Here is a 16,508-nt window from a genome sequence, read left to right as displayed (position 1 = left end):
TAACCCCACAGAGATACACAAGCCACGGAGGAGGAAGGGTTAGAGGATTTTATTATAAAAAGGTCTGTTTTTCCCAATGACAGTGGAGAAGCCATTGCAGGAGGCAGAGGAGGGTTGTGGGGTTCATACATGGCTGCGCAGCACAGAGTATTAAAGCCCTCTGCTCAGTCCGTCCTTCAGCTCCTCCGGTTTAAAGACGCCACGTTCTGTGATTATTGCCGTAATCAGTTCATTTGGGGTGACGTCAAACGCGGGGTTCCATACGCCGATACCTGCGAGGAGGAGACGCGGAAATTATACACAATGACGCGCTTAATTATCAGGATCGGTCGCTTCCACAAAACACTCACCTGGAGCAGCTACACGGACGCCATTAATATCAGTCAGCTCCCGGCTGGGTCTCTCCTCTATGACAATACTGCCACCTGTTGGTAAGCCGAGGTCACAGGAAGTGCTAGGGGCCGCCACGTAGAACGGTATCCCATGGTGCTTGGCGAGGACGGCCAACTGGTATGTTCCTACCTTGTTTGCGGTATCGCCGTTAGCGACCACGCGGTCGGCTCCCACCACTACCGCTAGAGCGAGAAGGTAAAACGGGAAAAGGAGGTATAAAGTCAATTATATACTGTAGGTCGGGGCGAATTCAGCACTGATGTCTCCAACGATCACGTGGTTTAGAGTACCGTATTATTCCTGGAGTTATGGTTGGTAAAGTAGACTGGAGTTTGGAAAACATGGCAGCTTTCTTCAACAGCGCCACACCAGTCCATAGATCGGATGGAGTCTAGGCCAGCAAATTAAAACGGTGCAGTTTAGTGCTACCACCACTAGGGGGAGCTCACAGCATAAGGATCCATTAGCGCTGTATTCATTCACAAGCAGGGAGCTCCCCCTAGTGGTGGCAGCAAGTGCCCGGATTCCTAGCTCTCTTGTGATCTCACCCTGCTTTTCTGGACCCCTGTAAGGCATTAATGCAGTGTTTCTCAACTCCAGGCCTCAAGACCCACCAACAGGTCAAGTTTTCAGGATTTCCTTTGTATTGCACAGGTGATAATTTCATCACCTGCTCAAGCATTAACAGCATCACCTGTGCAATACTAAGGAAATCCTGAAAACATGACCTGTTGGTGGGTCTTGAGGACTGGAGTTGAGAAACACTGCATTAATGTAACCGCACTCACCGCTGACCTGACGGTCCCTCATGGTCACTGCCGCCATGCTGTCTGTGATGAGAGTGGCCGGCATCTTCTCATACACCAGCTCATACGCCGTCAGCCTGGAGCCCTGGTTATAGGGTCGGGTCTCTGTACAGAAGACGTGAGACAAACGGCCCATTGCTTGAAGGGATCGCACCACGCCTGTTGGGGAGACATCTGTGGTTAGGTGGGAAATAAGGGCCGGAACCTTCTGTGTACGCGACAAGAAGCCACAGAACCAGCGCTTAGGGTGTGTGCACACGCTGCGGATTCTGCTGCGGATCCGCAGCGGATTTGGCCCTGTGCATACGCACCAGTTTCTGCTGCGTTGTACAGTACCTTTATTTATTCGGTCGTCCATGACAGCACCACCTGAGAGAGGGGATCCGCCCTCCAGGAACAGGAAATCCTACAGATACATAAGAGCGGCACCTCTCCCACGCATCAGTTGGTTTCCTGTTCCTGGAGGACAGGATTCCATACAGATCATGCCATCATGGATGAAGGAATCCCCAGGCTGGCTGTCCGACTCAGGTAGCGGGGGGTCTCCTACCTCGGGCAGTGCGGAGTCCCCTGGAAGCGCCACGGTGGCCCGGGTAGGGTTCCACGTCAGTGTGCGGGGAAGGTGGGAGCGGGGTCCGGCGGATGCCCGTCTCCTGGGCCAGCACCAGCGGGTAAGTATGTATCCTCCCACCGGACCTTGGTCTTGCTGGTGCGGTCTCCCTTCGTCCGGGCCGCGTTCGGGGGTTTGCGGCTGTGCCTCGGTGGCGTGCGGGGAGCGCTGTGCGGGGTCGAGCGCCGCTGTGGCGCTGGTGGCCTGCGCGTCCCCTCATACCGGAAGTGACGCGGAGGCGGGGCCGGTAGCGCTGGGCTGGAAGTCGGATACCGGCCGGCTTTTTCTCCCCGTGCGTCGCCGGGCGTCGAGAGAGCGGCGGGGGCGGCGCCCGGGGGGGGGGGGGGGGGGGGAGTACCTATGGACGTTGGAGGGAAAGGGGGGGTGGGAATCAGCCCCTGGCCATGACACCTGTAAACCCGGATTGCCGTGGGGTAGAAATGGGCACAGAAGCACTGCAGAGCGGCTTCAGCTCAGGTGCAGGAATGGGCTCCCGCAGCCCAGCTGGACCGACAGCAGGAACGTACCTCAGAGAGGTCCCAAACCAGCTCCCAGCAAAAGAAAAAACGAACTGGACAATCCGGCCATAGAAGTTCCTCCAGGCCGAAGGATCCAGCTCGCCCCCCCCTCCCCCCGTGATCCGATACCTACGCCTTCTGCTCAGGGTAAGAGATCTTCGTGAATGTGCCCTGATGCAGTGTTCCCCTTATGTTTTCCTCTTATAGGGGAAGAAATGCGCTGACAAGGCAAAAAACAGGGAATGCGCCCTTTGCAAATGCCCCTTGCCGGATGCCTACCCAAAAAGGCTGTGCCAGTCATGCATACGGCAGACGGTAAAAAAAAAAAAATGGGGGGCGTAGTCCCAAAAAATTACCAGGCATACTTCCTTACTCTGTCCCACCTCCTGTAGGTGGCGGAAAAAACCCCTGACTTCGCTACAAGTCTAAGGGAAATTATCAGGATGGAGGTTAAAGCCCTAAAATCCGTACCCCAGGGGGAGTCGTCTAGGAAGAGAAAGAGAGCAAGTTTCTCAGGGTCAGACTCTTCAGCTGACCCTAGAGGAAATGAAGACTCCTCAAAGCCCTCCACCTCCGCGTCCTCTTCAGAGGAAGACGCCAGTCATTTCTGCCTAGATCTGGAACAAGTGGACAAACTAGTCAAGGCAGTCAGGGCTACCATGGGGGTAACGGACACAAAACCAGAACAGTCAGCGCAGGACCTAATGTTCGGGGGTTTAGACCACAGGAAACGTAAGTCGTTCCCGTTAAACGACAAGGTCCAAAATTTGATTAATAGGGAATGGAGGAAACCAGAAAGCAAAGGCTCCCTACCACCAGCTTTTAAAAGGCGATATCCCTTTGAGGACCCCGTGGTAAATAAATGGGACAAAGCCCTGAAATTGGATGCAGCAGTGGCTAAGGCGTCCAAACAACCCGCTATCCCCTTTGATGACATGGTCTCTTTAAAGCAGGGGTGGGGAACCTCAGGCCCCAGGGCCATTTAAGGCCCTTAATGACCTTTTATCCGGCCCCCGGGCAGATTCTCAGGCACTGCAGTGCTTTGGCAGGGAGTTGTGTTTTGACTGCCACCAGCTCCTTAATTTCTTCTTGCTCTGTGAACATACACACGCAGTGTTGACTACTGAACACTGAAGATCATACAATGAAAGATTACATCCTGACACCATTGCCTGAGTCACGATGTACTTTGTGGGCGGAGTTTGTACGGCCCCCGAAGGATGGTATAAATATGGCCCTTAGCAGAAAAAAGATTCCTCATCCCTGCTTTAAAGGATCCGCTGGATAAAAAGGCAGACTCCTACTTGAAAGGCACATGGGAAATGTCAGCTGGCGCCCTGAGACCGGCAGTAGCAGCTACCTGCACAGCCAGATCTATGATGGTCTGGCGGGACCAGCTGGAAACGCAGTTAGAGGTCAGAGCCTCGAGGGAATCTATCTTGAAAACCCTACCTACCATCCAGGATGCGGCAGTCTTTTTAGCCGACACTTCGGCAGATTCCGCAAGAATGGCGGCCAAGGCCGCAGGGCTATCAAATCCAGCCCGACGGGCTATATGGCTGAAATGCTGGCCCAGGGATATCCAGGCCAGATCCTGGCTTTGCTCCATCCCGTGTGAGGGGGAATATCTATTCGGACCAGTCCTAGATGAACTCCTGGAGAAGGCTGGCGACGATAAAAAGAAATTCCCTTCCCTGCCCACACCTTCCTATAGATGTCCCTGTGCTAGGAAGAGATTTTTTCGGAGGAGGTCATCCAGGGACCGTGGCAGATGGGAAGATAAAAAGAAAAAAGGTACCGGGTTTATGTTTGGAGGGGGACGCCAGGAAGCATCCCGTGAGACCAAGAAACCTCCCCAATGGCTAGAGGCCCCGGTGGGAGGTAGACTATAGGGCTTCTGCCAAGCCTGGTCGCGGATCTCAAACAGTAACTGGATCCTGGGGTTGATAGCCTCAGGCCTAAAGCTAGAATTTGCCTGTGTCCCCCAGAACAGCTTTAGGGTCACCCCGCTCAGGTCTTCCCTTGCGGAACAGACTGCCCTAGAGACCGAAGTTGTTGACCTATGTCAGAAAGGAGTACTGATAAAGGTACCAGAGGCGGAGAAGGGCGAAGGCTTCTACTCCCCCCTAGTTTTGGTCTGTAAACCAGATAATTCTTACAGGACCATAATCAATCTGAAGGCACTCTACAGATACCTGGTCATTCGACCTTTCAAAATGGAAACGATCAGTTCCACAATTAAATTATTGTTTGAAAATTGTTTTATGGTGGTGTTGGATTTCAAAGACGCTTATTACCATATACCCATCTATGCGTCTCATCAGCGTTTCCTTAGAGTGGCAGTTCATTTACAGGGGTCATTACAGCATTTTCAATATGTCGCACTTCCCTTTGGTATAGCAGTCGTCCCCCGGGTGTTCACTAAAGTTATAGCGGAGGTTATGGCCCATCTGCGGGAAGCAAACATCCTAGTAATCCCTTACCTGGATGACTTCCTTATTGTAGGCAAAACAGCAGTCCATTGTCTGGATCAATTGCAAAAAGCAAAATCAGCTCTGGAGCAGTTAGGGTGGCTATTAAACATTAAGAAGTCCCGCCTACAGCCCATGAAAGTCCAGCAGTTCTTGGGCTTAACCCTAGACTCGCAGAATCAGGAGTGTCGTCTTCCACCCGAAAAATTAGTTCGCCTACATCAACAGGTCTTGAACACCTCCAATAGCCCTACCATGTCTCTCAGGAAAGCAATGTCCCTCCTGGGTTCTCTCTCATCCTGCATCCCCGCGGTCCGATGGGCCCAGTTCCATACAAGGGTGCTACAGGGCGAGGTTTTACGCCATCAAAAGATCCTGGGCGGTTATCTAGAAGGCCAGTTGACTCTATCCCAACATACCTTGAGATACCTTGAGTGGTGGCTGGACGAGAACAATCTAGCCAGAGGGGTGACCTGGGAATATAACGTAACCCGGGTAGTCACCACAGAAGCAAACCCTACGGGTTGGGGTGCCCACATGGCGGAAATCTTGATCCAGGACCTGTGGCAATGTCCTCCAACCTGAAAGAGCTAACAGCCGTAGAGCAGGCAGTCAAAAACCTTTTGTGTGTATCTACAGGGTCACCATGTTCGAATATTCTCCGACAATCAGGTCACCGTGGCTTACATCAACCACCAAGGTGGGACTCGTTCCAGGCCCCTGATGGAGGTAGCAGAACGGCTGTTTCAATGGGCAGAGCAACATCTCCTGTCTTTAACAGCTCTGCACATAAAAGGAAAAGAAAACACCACAGCAGACTTCCTAAACCGCAACCTTCTAAAGCAGGGGGAAAGGTCCTTAAAAACGTCCATCTTCGACCAAATCGTACATAAATGGGGGCAGCCAGAAGTGGACCTCTTCGCCACCAGAGAACAGGAAGGTGCTTCAGTTCTGCTCTCTAAATCCCAGGGAGAATCCTCTGGCAGTAGATGCTCTTCTGGTCAAATGGGACTTCGGGCTAGCATACGCCTTCCCTCCCCTGTCTCTACTACACCTGGTGATGAGGAAGGTCAGGAAGGACAAAGCAAGGATTATAGTGATCGCCCCGTTTGGCCCAGGAGGGCATGGTTCTCATGCCTCAGGACCATGTCGGTGTCCGACCCTTGGGTCCTACCAAACGTCCCAGACCTCCTATCCCAGGGCCCAGTTTACCATCCTCAGGTAGCTGGCCTACATCTGACGGCGTGGATTTTGAACGGGCACTACTAAAGGAGAAAGGTTTCTCCCCGGACCTAATTAACACCCTGCTCAAAATCAGGAAACTGATTACAACCAAAATCTACGTTCGGATCTGGAAAAGATTCCTTCAGGGTTCAGGGGTAGTAGCTGGGCAGCCCACTCCCATAGCACAGATCTTAGAGTTCTTACAAAGAGGTCTGGACATGGGACTCTCCACCAGCACCCTTAAGGTACAGGTGTCGGCTCTAGGGGCGCTTTTCAACTGCAACATCGCCAGTAACTATTGGATCAATAGGTTTATTAAAGCAGCAGGCAGGTCCAGACCGGTAGTGAGAAGTAAATTTATGCCATGGGATCTAAACCTAGTCCTTACGGCCATGACAGAGGCCCCGTTTGAGCCTATTTCATCAGCTTCCACGAAAAACCTGTCCCTTAAAGTGGCTCTCCTGGTAGCGTTGACATTAGCCCGGAGAGTTAGTGACATCGAGGCGCTGTCTAGACTTCCTCCTTACATACAATTCAGGGACGACAGGGTAATTCTTACACCTGATTCAGCATACCTGCCTAAAGTAGCCTCCAGTTTCCATAGAACTCAGGAAATAGTTCTTCCATCCTTCCCCCCTAATCCCACGAACGATAAGGAAAGGAAATTACACACGCTAGACGTTAGGAGATGTCTCCTAGAGTACCTGCCAGTTACCGACCCGTGGGAAAAAGATAATGCCTTATTTCCTATCAGGGCACTAGAAAGGGCCTTAGGGCTTCAAAAAGCTTGCTAGTGAGATGGATTAGGGAGGCCATTTCATTGGCATACACCTCAAAAGGCAAACCGGCCCCTGGCAAGCTGAGGGCGCATTCCACCAGAGCCATGGCAACCTCTTGGGCAGAGAGATCGGAGGTCTCGATCGACCAGATATGTCAGGCAGCTACTTGGTCCTCTCCGAGCACCTTCTACAACCATTATAGACTAGACCTGGGTGCTTCCTCAGACCTCTCCTTTGGTGTCAGGGTTCTGCAGGCTGTAGTCCTTCCCTAAAGTAATTATTACTCTCTGTAATTCTCTCAGGTGGTGCTGTCATGGACGACCGAATAAAGTCGTAGTTACTCACCGGTTAACGGTATTTTTCGGAGTCCATGACAGCACCCGTATATTCCCTCCCTTTAGTTTTATTTTGGGTGTGCGCTTCTTCCTCTGATATGTACACGGGTAATTAATAGTCGTGTAGGGTATTGTATATAAATTATGCTATTAACCTTTTGTTTTTAAATGTCTATGTTTGTTTATTCATGTCCACTAAAATAAATTTTGCTTCCAAACGCTATTTCCTGGCTTGTGGTGATCCCCCTTTTTCTATGTTTTTCCTAGCCTTCTTCCTCTTCCGCCCTTATGTATCTGTAGGATTTCCTGTTCCTGGAGGGCGGATCCCCTCTCTCAGGTGGTGCTGTCATAAGATTCGGCTCTGTATAATAACCGAGAGGCCTTATGGCTGGGGAGGGACCACAGTGTCCACAGAGACAGCAGCCAGGGATGAGTCCAGAGGACCTAAAGTTATAATAGCACTGACCAGCTGGGTGACTTAACACAGGGGAGCAACAAATATAAACCTAGCACTCAACTTAAAGGTTTATTGTAGTATACGAAAAAAAGACACCGCATCTGGAGGCACGTTTGCCCCTCTCCTATATACTGACAAGCTCATTACCTTAGAGAGATTATTCTCAACGCTTAAAGCACCATCGTCCTTTCTGATAGATGCCTATAAGCTCTACACAATCTATATACCACACGTAACTGAAGAAGGTCACATCGACCGAAACGTCTTTTTTCGTGTACTACAATAAACCGCCTTACAAATACCTTTAAGTTGAGTGCTAGGTTTATATTTGTTGCTTTAACGGTTTGGGAACCTAACCTTAGCACCATCTTGAGTTGTGCTCACGGTGTTCTTTCTTAACAGAGGGGAGTGCGGGGCCCAATTTTCCAGAGCACTCACCGCTTCTCCCTGCCAGATCCACAGAATAGGTGCTGACCGTCCTGTCAGCGCTGTGAGTAGAGGACCAGCGCCGCATCTCTCACAGCCAGAGGACGGTGGCGCGCGCTTGTGAAAATGGCCGCCGCCTCCTGCAGGCCCCGCCGGCCGCCGCATCCTGTACCGCTGTCTGCACGCCGAGATTCGGCCTCCCACGGGGTTCCAGAGGTGCTCCACGGTCCAGTACGGCCAGGTATGTCATGGCACCACAGGCCCGCTGACAGGATTGATGTCAGGATGCGAGGAGCTCTCCCTGAACGTGTCCTCTCACCGCCGCTACATAGCCACGCACCCTAGGTGGTGCTGTTATGGACTCCGAAAAATACCGTTAACCGGTGAGTAACTACGACTTTTCTATGCAAAAAGAAAACCGCTGTGCAGATGCTGTGGAATTTTCCACGCGGATTTGCTGCAGTTTCAAAACCGCAGAAAGAAATGACATATCAATTTTTTCTGCGGATTCCGCTGCGGTTTACCATCTGCTCCATTGTAGAGATGATAAACCGCAGGCTAATCTGCTTATCTTCCGACCTGCAGATTTACCTCCAGATTATACTAAATCTGCATGGACAAATCCGCAGAGCATTCCGCAGCGTGTGCACACACCCTTAATATGGCCGATGTTCTCCTACCATTCTGCCCAGAAAATCAGCTTTCCAAGCACACAGCTGTCAATCTGAACAAGCAAAGCTGCAGAAAAAGCATGGAGGACAGAGAAGCACCTTAAGCTTTCATTGAGACATTTGGGATATTTCCGGGGCAAATGCAGGATTTTTTTTTTTGCCCGACACTGGATATAGGACACAGGAACAAAAGAAAAGTTATTAAAAAAAAAAAAACTTAAATGTTTCAAATCCTGCCAAATAATAGGGGAAAAATAAATAAAGTGCACACATATTGATGCTGCCACATCCATAATAATCTGATAAATTAAAATATAAAACTAACTATCCGCTACATTAAATTAAAATTAAACCAGGGGAAGAGTCTTGAGGATAATCATTTGCATATTCCCAGTGCCTTCTGGGATAAGTGAAGAGTCTCCGCGAGCTCCTTGATCACTGGCTTTTGGCCGTTGCAGCTGAAAAGAGGAAATCGGCTCATCTTTCATCGTTTTTAAGAAATCTCAATATGGAAGAGGCCAGGAGCCATTTGGTGAGCTGCATTTCTTGCTACATGTTCACAGATTTACCAGTGGAAAAGCCAAACTTCACATGCCACAAATGCAAGCTTGTGTCCCTGTTGGAGGAAAAGTTGCAAAATCTCGAAGAGAGGTTAGCTACGTTGAAGATCATTAAAGAAGGTGAAGAGTTCTTAGAGCAGAATTATCTCTTCATGTTACAGAAAGAGAAGACATTCGAAGTGCACCTGAAGAAACAGAGGAATGGAGACATGTGACCCAGAGAAGCAGGAGGATCAGGAGGCAGTCAGCACCCATACTGCTCAGGAACCAGTACCAGGCTCTCACGCAGGAGAACGATGAAGAAATACATCAGGATAAGACTTTGCCCACAAACAGCAACCTTGTACGCCTTCAGAGTCCTCCTGGATGGAGAAAGAAAAATGTTGTGAAGAAGAAACGGAGAGTGGTGGTCATGGGGGATTCCCTGCTGAGAGGAACAGAGGCCGCTATCTGCAGACCGGATATAACTTCAAGAGAAATGTGCTGTCTTCCAGGTGCAAAAATTAAAGATGTGACTGACAGGATATCAGGACTCTTCAGACCTACAGATGACTACCCATTCCTGCTACTACATGTGGGGACAAATGACACCGCAAGAAACGACCTGGAAACCATCTGCAGAGACTTTGAAGACTTAGGCAAGAAAGTGAAAGAACTGGGAGCGCAGGTGGTCTTCTCTTCCATCCTCCCAGTGGATGGCCATGGAACAAGGAGGTGGAATAAGATTCTGCAGGTGAACAACTGGCTACGTCGATGGTGCCGTCAGCAACGATTTGGATTTATGGATCACGGAGTGAATTACCTTTATGATGGACTACTTGCTAGAGATGGGGTGCACCTTACGAAGACTGGAAAGCATGTATTTGGAAGTCGCCTTGCTACACTTGTAAGGAGAGCTTTAAACTAGAACAACATGGGAAGGGAAGCAAAAGACCAGAAAAAGCCATACACCTGACAAATGCTATTGAGAACTCTGCTATTAGAAGTGGAAAGGAAGAACAAAGACGAAAGAATCTAATTAATAAAAATATTGGAGAAAGAGAAACCAATCACAAACTAAAATGTTTCTATACTAATGCACAAAGCATGGGCAACAAACAAGGAGAATTGGAACTACTAACACAGGAACAGAAATATGATGTCATTGGAATCACTGAAACTTGGTGGGACAATACACATGATTGGAATACAAGACTAGAAGGATACAACTTATTTGCAAGAAACAGACTTGATAAACGAGGAGGGGGTGTCGCATTGTATGTTAGAAACGCGTATATCTGCACAGAGATTGAAGCTTCAGAGACTGGGAGTTCTGTGGAAACTGTTTGGGTAAGAATACAAGGACAGAACAATGGAAAGGACACCATTGTAGGCATTTACTACAGGCCGCCTGTGCAAGCTGAAGATATGGATGAACTCTTTATGCATCAAATGGCCAAGTTCTCCAAAAATATGACATAGTTGTCATGGGAGATTTCAACTATCCAGACATTTGTTGGGAATCTCTCTCAGGCAAAACTAACAGGTCAAGGAAATTCTTATCCTCTCTTGCTGACAACTTTATCTTCCAAAAGGTAGGGGAGAAAACAAGGGGAACTGCTACCTTGGATCTAATCCTTACAAACAGGGAGGAAATGGTTGAGGAGGTAAAAGTGGCTGGGACCCTAGGAGGTAGCGACCATGCTATTTTAGAATTTTGGATAACTAGAGGAGGAAGACATGTGAAGACTCAGACGTCAAGGTTAGATTTCAGAAAGGCAGATTTTAAGGGATTCAGAAAGAGAATTGGAGGGATCCAATGGCTGGATATCCTTAAAGACAAAAATGTCCAGGAAGGATGGGAAATCTTGAAAAATGAAATTCTCAAAGCACAATTGTTAACAATTCCAAAAAGAGGGAAGAATAGGAAGCATTTAAGGAAGCCAGGATGGATGAACACAGAACTTAAGCACATGCTAAAAAGGAAGAAAAAAATGTTTATAAAATGGAAAGAGGGAGGCATATCAAAAGAAGAATATAATGCTGTCTGCAGAACCTGCAGGGAACAAATCAGATTAACTAAAGCTGACAATGAATTGAGGCTTGCAAGAGATGTCAAAAGCAATAATAAAGGATTTTGGGGATATGTCAAAAGTAAAAGAAAAGTCAAAGATGCTATAGGATTTTTACAGGATGAAAATGATGAAATGGTAAGACAGGATGTTGAGAAGGCCGAACTTTTAAATTCTTATTTTGCATCTGTTTTCTCTCAGAAAGGAAATGTAACATCAACTGTTCTTCACTGTCCTATTAAGGGAATAGAAGAATCCAGGATCTCTATAAACAGATAGTGAGGAAACACTTAGCTAACCTAAATGAATTCAAGTCACCAGGTCCAGATGAATTACACCCCAGAGTACTGAAGGAGATAGCAGAAGAAATTTTTGAACCCCTCTCCATAATCTTTGAAAATTCTTGGAGAACAGGAGAAGTCCCAGAAGACTGAAGAAGAGCAAATGTTGTTCCTATCTTCAAAAAGGGGAAGAAGGTGGACCCAGGCAACTATAGGCTGGTGAGTCTGACTTCTATACCAGGAAAGATCTTTGAACAAATTATTAAACAACATGTATGTCAGTACCTGGATAAGAATGAAGTGATTAAACAGAGTCAGCATGGGTTTGTAACTAATAAGTCATGTCAGACTAACTTAATTTCCTTCTATGACGGAATCACTGATTGGGTGGATCAGGGAAATGCTGTAGATATAGTATATCTTGACTTCAGCAAAGCATTTGACAAAGTATCTCATACAATCCTTATTGAAAAAATGTCTAAGTATGGAATGGACAAGGCAACTGTTAGGTGGATTCATAACTGGCTTAGTGATCGGACCCAAAGAGTGGTCGTAAATGGCTGCACATCCAGTTGGAAGAATGTCTCAAGTGGGGTACCACAGGGCTCTGTCCTGGGCCCTGTATTGTTCAACATCTTTATCAACGATTTAGATGAAGGAATTGAGGGTAAACTGATTAAATTTGCTGATGACACAAAGCTAGGAGGGATAGCTAATACTAGAGAAGAGAGAGAGATGATTCAAAAAGATATAAATAAACTGGAGAAGTGGGCAGCAACTAACAGAATGGTTTTTAACAGGGAAAAATGCAAAGTACTACATCTGGGCAATAAAAATGAAAAAAGCATATATAGAATGGGAGGAATAGGGCTAAGCAACACCACACGTGAAAAAGACTTGGGCATACTAATAGATCACAGACTGAATATGAGTCAACAGTGTGATGCAGCAGCAAAAAAGGCAAATGCAATTCTAGGATGTATTAACAGAAGCATACAGTCTAGATCACGTGAAGTCATTATTTCCCTCTACTCCTCTTTGGTCAGACCTCATCTGGAATATTGTGTCCAGTTTTGGGCACCACATTTTAAAAAAGACATCAACAAACTGGAGCAAGTTCAGAAAAGAGCAACCAGAATGGTGACCGGTCTGCAAACCCTGTCTTATGAGGAAAGGTTGCAGGATTTGGGAATGTTTAGTTTGCAAAAGAGAAGACTGAGAGGAGACTTAATAGCTGTCTACAAATATCTAAAGGGCTGTCACATTGTAGAAGGATCAACTTTATTCTCATTTGCACAAGGAAAGACTAGAAGCAATGGGATGAAACTGAATGGGAGGAGACACAGATTAGATATTAGAAAAAACTTTTTGACAGTTAGAGTGATCAATGAGTGGAACAAGCTGCCACGAGAAGTGGTGAGTTCTCCTTCAATGGAAGTCTTCAAACAGAGGCTGGACAGACATCTGACTGGGATGATTTAGCGAATCCTGCTTTGAGCTGGAGGTTGGACCAGATGGCCCAGGAGGTCCCTTCCAACTCTACGATTCTATGATTTCTATGAAATGGCGTAAAAGAAGAAAAAAAAAGTGGTAATAATGCCAGAACCGGAATTTATTATTTCTGGGCACTCTCCTCTGAAAAATACAATAAAAACCCCAAAACAATGACAACGGTATCAATAAGACATCGCCTCTCATAAAGCTCCAACAACGCAAAAAGAAAAAAAACTTTTTTGCCGTTTTGGAGTTGTGTACTTTGTTTTAACCACTAAGATAAGAAAAATCCATATATAAAAAAGTGCAATAAATATTGCTGTAATTAGAGCGATCGGGGAAATCCTGGCCCCGAGCCATTGTCACCGCACGGCCAGCGCAGGAATGTCGCCTCGTCTGTGTCTGGCTCCAGAGAGAAGGGGAGGAAAAGACGACGGTGCAAAAACGGAGATTGGCGGTGGAAGGAAGGGGTAATATCGCCGGTTGCATTTTGTGATTAACCCTTTATAGACTGTTAGACGTACGGTATATGGTTGGAGCTGGAGATCAGACCGACGTCTTACCCAGGGCGGTGCCGTAGCCGGCTGTGGCCAGGGAGCCGGTGTTGCAGTGGGTCATAATCACCACCCCGGCGCGGGCATTAGTGCTGTCCAGGATGTGCTGCGCCCCCAGGTCCCCGATCATACGATTGTCCCGGACGTCTTTCTCCAGGAGGGTCTCTGCCCACAGGACCACGCTGGTAATAACAGGAGGAGGACAGGGGTGAGGTAGAGAACACAAGGGGTGAGGGACCACCATGGCCGGCACTTCACGTACCTATCGGTTAGCCCCTGGACAGTGGCCCCCGACTTCTCTGCCTCCTGTGCCAGGAAGGAGTTGAGCTCATCTGCCGCCTTCTTCATGTTGACTGCGGTGGGCCGGGCACCCACCAACAACTCCATGGACTCACGTACAAAGGCCAGGAGGTCAGACGTCTGCTGTGGGGGGCCAGCGGTCAGCTCCACTGCCAAACTAAGGGAGCCCACAATAGCGATGGCCGGAGCACCACGGACCTGGGGAAAACAAGCGGGTGTATGGTTTATATAAAGGGGAATTCCAAGTCTAGATATCTGATGATCGGTCCATGGGTCAGGAGCGGCCACTGGGGCAAGTCCACAGGTCAGGAACCGCCATGAGACCAAGTCCACAGGTCAGGAACCGCCATGGTCAAAGGATCAGGAGCTGCCACAAGGACAGATCCATGGGTCAGGAGCGGCCATGGGGGCTGTTCCATGGGTCAGATGTGGCCACGAGACCAAGTCTATGGGTCAGGGGCAACCACGGGGACAGGCCCACTGGTCAGGAGCCTCAATGGTCCATGAATCAGGAGCGACCACGGAGACTGGTCCACGGATCAGCAGCGGCCACTGGGACCAGTCCACGGATGAGCAGCGACCACAGGCAGAGCTGTGGAGTTGGAGTTATGGAAATTGAGGAGTTGGAGTCAGAGGTTTGGCTTACCGCCTACACAGCCCTGGCCACGGTCCTGGATTAGGAAGGCCCATAGGGACCACATTTGATCACACTGCTGATTGTCTGCTACAATGTGTCAGGCTGTTCACCAATATCTCCATACAAGCAGCTGACCAATCAGCAGTTACACATCTGGGGGCAGTGCGGTCGCCTCTGGTGACGGTTGCTAGGCAGCCATGTAAACGCCACTCTACTCTAGTGTTTTCCTTAAAGGGAACCTGTCACCCCCCAGGCGTTTTTAAATAAAAGAGCCACCTTGTGCAGCACTAACGCTGCATTCTGTCAAGGTGGCTCTTTTATTTAGCGCCCCTTCCACCGCCGAAATAATAGTTTTTAAAATTAGTCAAAAATACCTGAATTTTGACCGGGGGGCAGGTCTTTCCCCCCCCTCTGACACAGACGCCTCTCATACATCAATCATTTCTTTCTTCAGTATTTGGCGCCGCCTCCTCAGCTTCTTTTGAAAGGCTGGCGCCTGTGCTGTACTATATCTTCTTGGGCATGCGCAGTAGTTCTCTGCGGCTCTCATGCCCAAGATTTCCCAGCCCCGTAGTGTGAATAAATCATAAGTGACTGCGGGGCGGGATCTGTGGCTGCGCGATATGAAGGTCAGGATGTGATCTCAGAGCACGGGTACATCGGGCAGCGCTAACTGTGCATGCCCACGAAACTATAGTACAGCGCAGGCGCCAGCATTTCAAAAGAAAACTGAGGAGGCAGCGCCAAATACAAAATGACTGATGGATGTAAGGCGTCTGTCAGAGGGGAAAGACCTGTCCCCGTCAAAATTCAGGTATTTTTGAACAATTTTATAAACGATTATTCCTGCGGTGGAAGGGACACTAAGTAAGGCTAGTTTCACATTTGCGCTTTTGAGCGCAGTGACGGCCTGCGCATGGCGGCCGCTAAGTCCCGCCCCCTTCAGTGCCTCTGCCGGTAGCTCCGCCTACCGGCGCATGACGCTACATGCGTCCTCTATCTTTATCACTGGGGGCACAGGCCGTGCGCAGTATGCGTTTGGCGGCGCATGCGTCCTTTTCACGGTGCGCCGAGCGCAACCAAACCGCAGCAGGTTGCGTTTGGCGCACCGTGAAAAGGACGCATGCGCCGCCAAATGCATACTGCGCACGGCCTGTGCCCCCAGTGATAAAGATAGGGGACGCAGGACGTCATGCGCCGGTAGGCGGAGCTACCGGCGGAGGCACTGAAGGGGGCGGGACTTAGCGGCCGCCGTGCGCAGGCCGTCGCTGCGCTCAAAAGCGCAAATGTGAAACTAGCCTAACAGAGCCACCTTGACAGAATGCAGCATTAGTGCCGCACAAGGTGGCTCCTTTACTTAAAAACGCCTGGGGGGGTGACAGGTTCCCTTTAACAACTAAGCTCCATTTTCCTACAGATGAAAACCATGCTCTCTGATAGGCAACGCCTTCCCATGACAACTAGCCAATCATCAAGAGTCCCCAATCACGTGTTCGGTGTGACTCTAGTCTCCTCCCATTACACGCGCCAACAGACAGCCCCTCCCCCATAACGCCGTCACTCACCTTCATGGTCCGAATGGCGTCCGCTCCCTCTCGCACCCCGGTCACCGGCTCATACTCACTGATGTGCGGTAGAAGCAGCTGGTTCAGCACTAGAAGAGAGCCCCGGCTATACCGCACAGACTCCAGCGACATGGCGAACACGCTTCTTCCGGGGGCGGGGCTACAACCACGTGCCTTTGAAGTGGGGCGTGTTTACCTTTAGACGCTCCGGGCGGTGTTTCTTTACGGTAAAGTCGTAATGTGGTGTTTTTTCTTTTCTTGACACTTTGTTACTGTAACTATAATGAGCAGAGGCCGGTGACACTGAGTGGGGCCTGCGTCACTACGCCCTCCACCATGAGGCCCCACAGCGTCACTACGCCCCCCACCATGAGGC

The 16,508-nt window shown here is 49.1% G+C and overlaps 1 protein-coding gene across 1 annotated transcript; it reads right to left on the bottom strand.

Annotated features, from left to right (window-relative positions):
• Positions 1–33: 33 nt before the first annotated feature.
• MRI1 (methylthioribose-1-phosphate isomerase 1) lies at positions 34–16,312 on the bottom strand. The gene is made up of 6 exons (XM_073587340.1): positions 16,133–16,312; positions 13,893–14,128; positions 13,640–13,812; positions 1,182–1,358; positions 351–575; positions 34–272 (listed from the first exon to the last, which is right to left on the bottom strand). Exons 1-6 carry the CDS (start codon positions 16,262–16,264, stop codon positions 151–153), a joined length of 1,065 nt encoding a protein of 354 aa, XP_073443441.1. The 5' UTR covers positions 16,265–16,312; the 3' UTR covers positions 34–150.
• Positions 16,313–16,508: the final 196 nt, after the last annotated feature.

Source organism: Dendrobates tinctorius, unplaced genomic scaffold (genome assembly GCF_039654945.1).
Source record: "Dendrobates tinctorius isolate UK_male_01 unplaced genomic scaffold, ASM3965494v1 ptg000099l, whole genome shotgun sequence".
NCBI lineage: Eukaryota > Metazoa > Chordata > Amphibia > Anura > Dendrobatidae > Dendrobates > Dendrobates tinctorius.
Note: the sequence above shows the minus strand (reverse complement) of the source record. Positions and strands in the feature narration are given on the sequence as shown.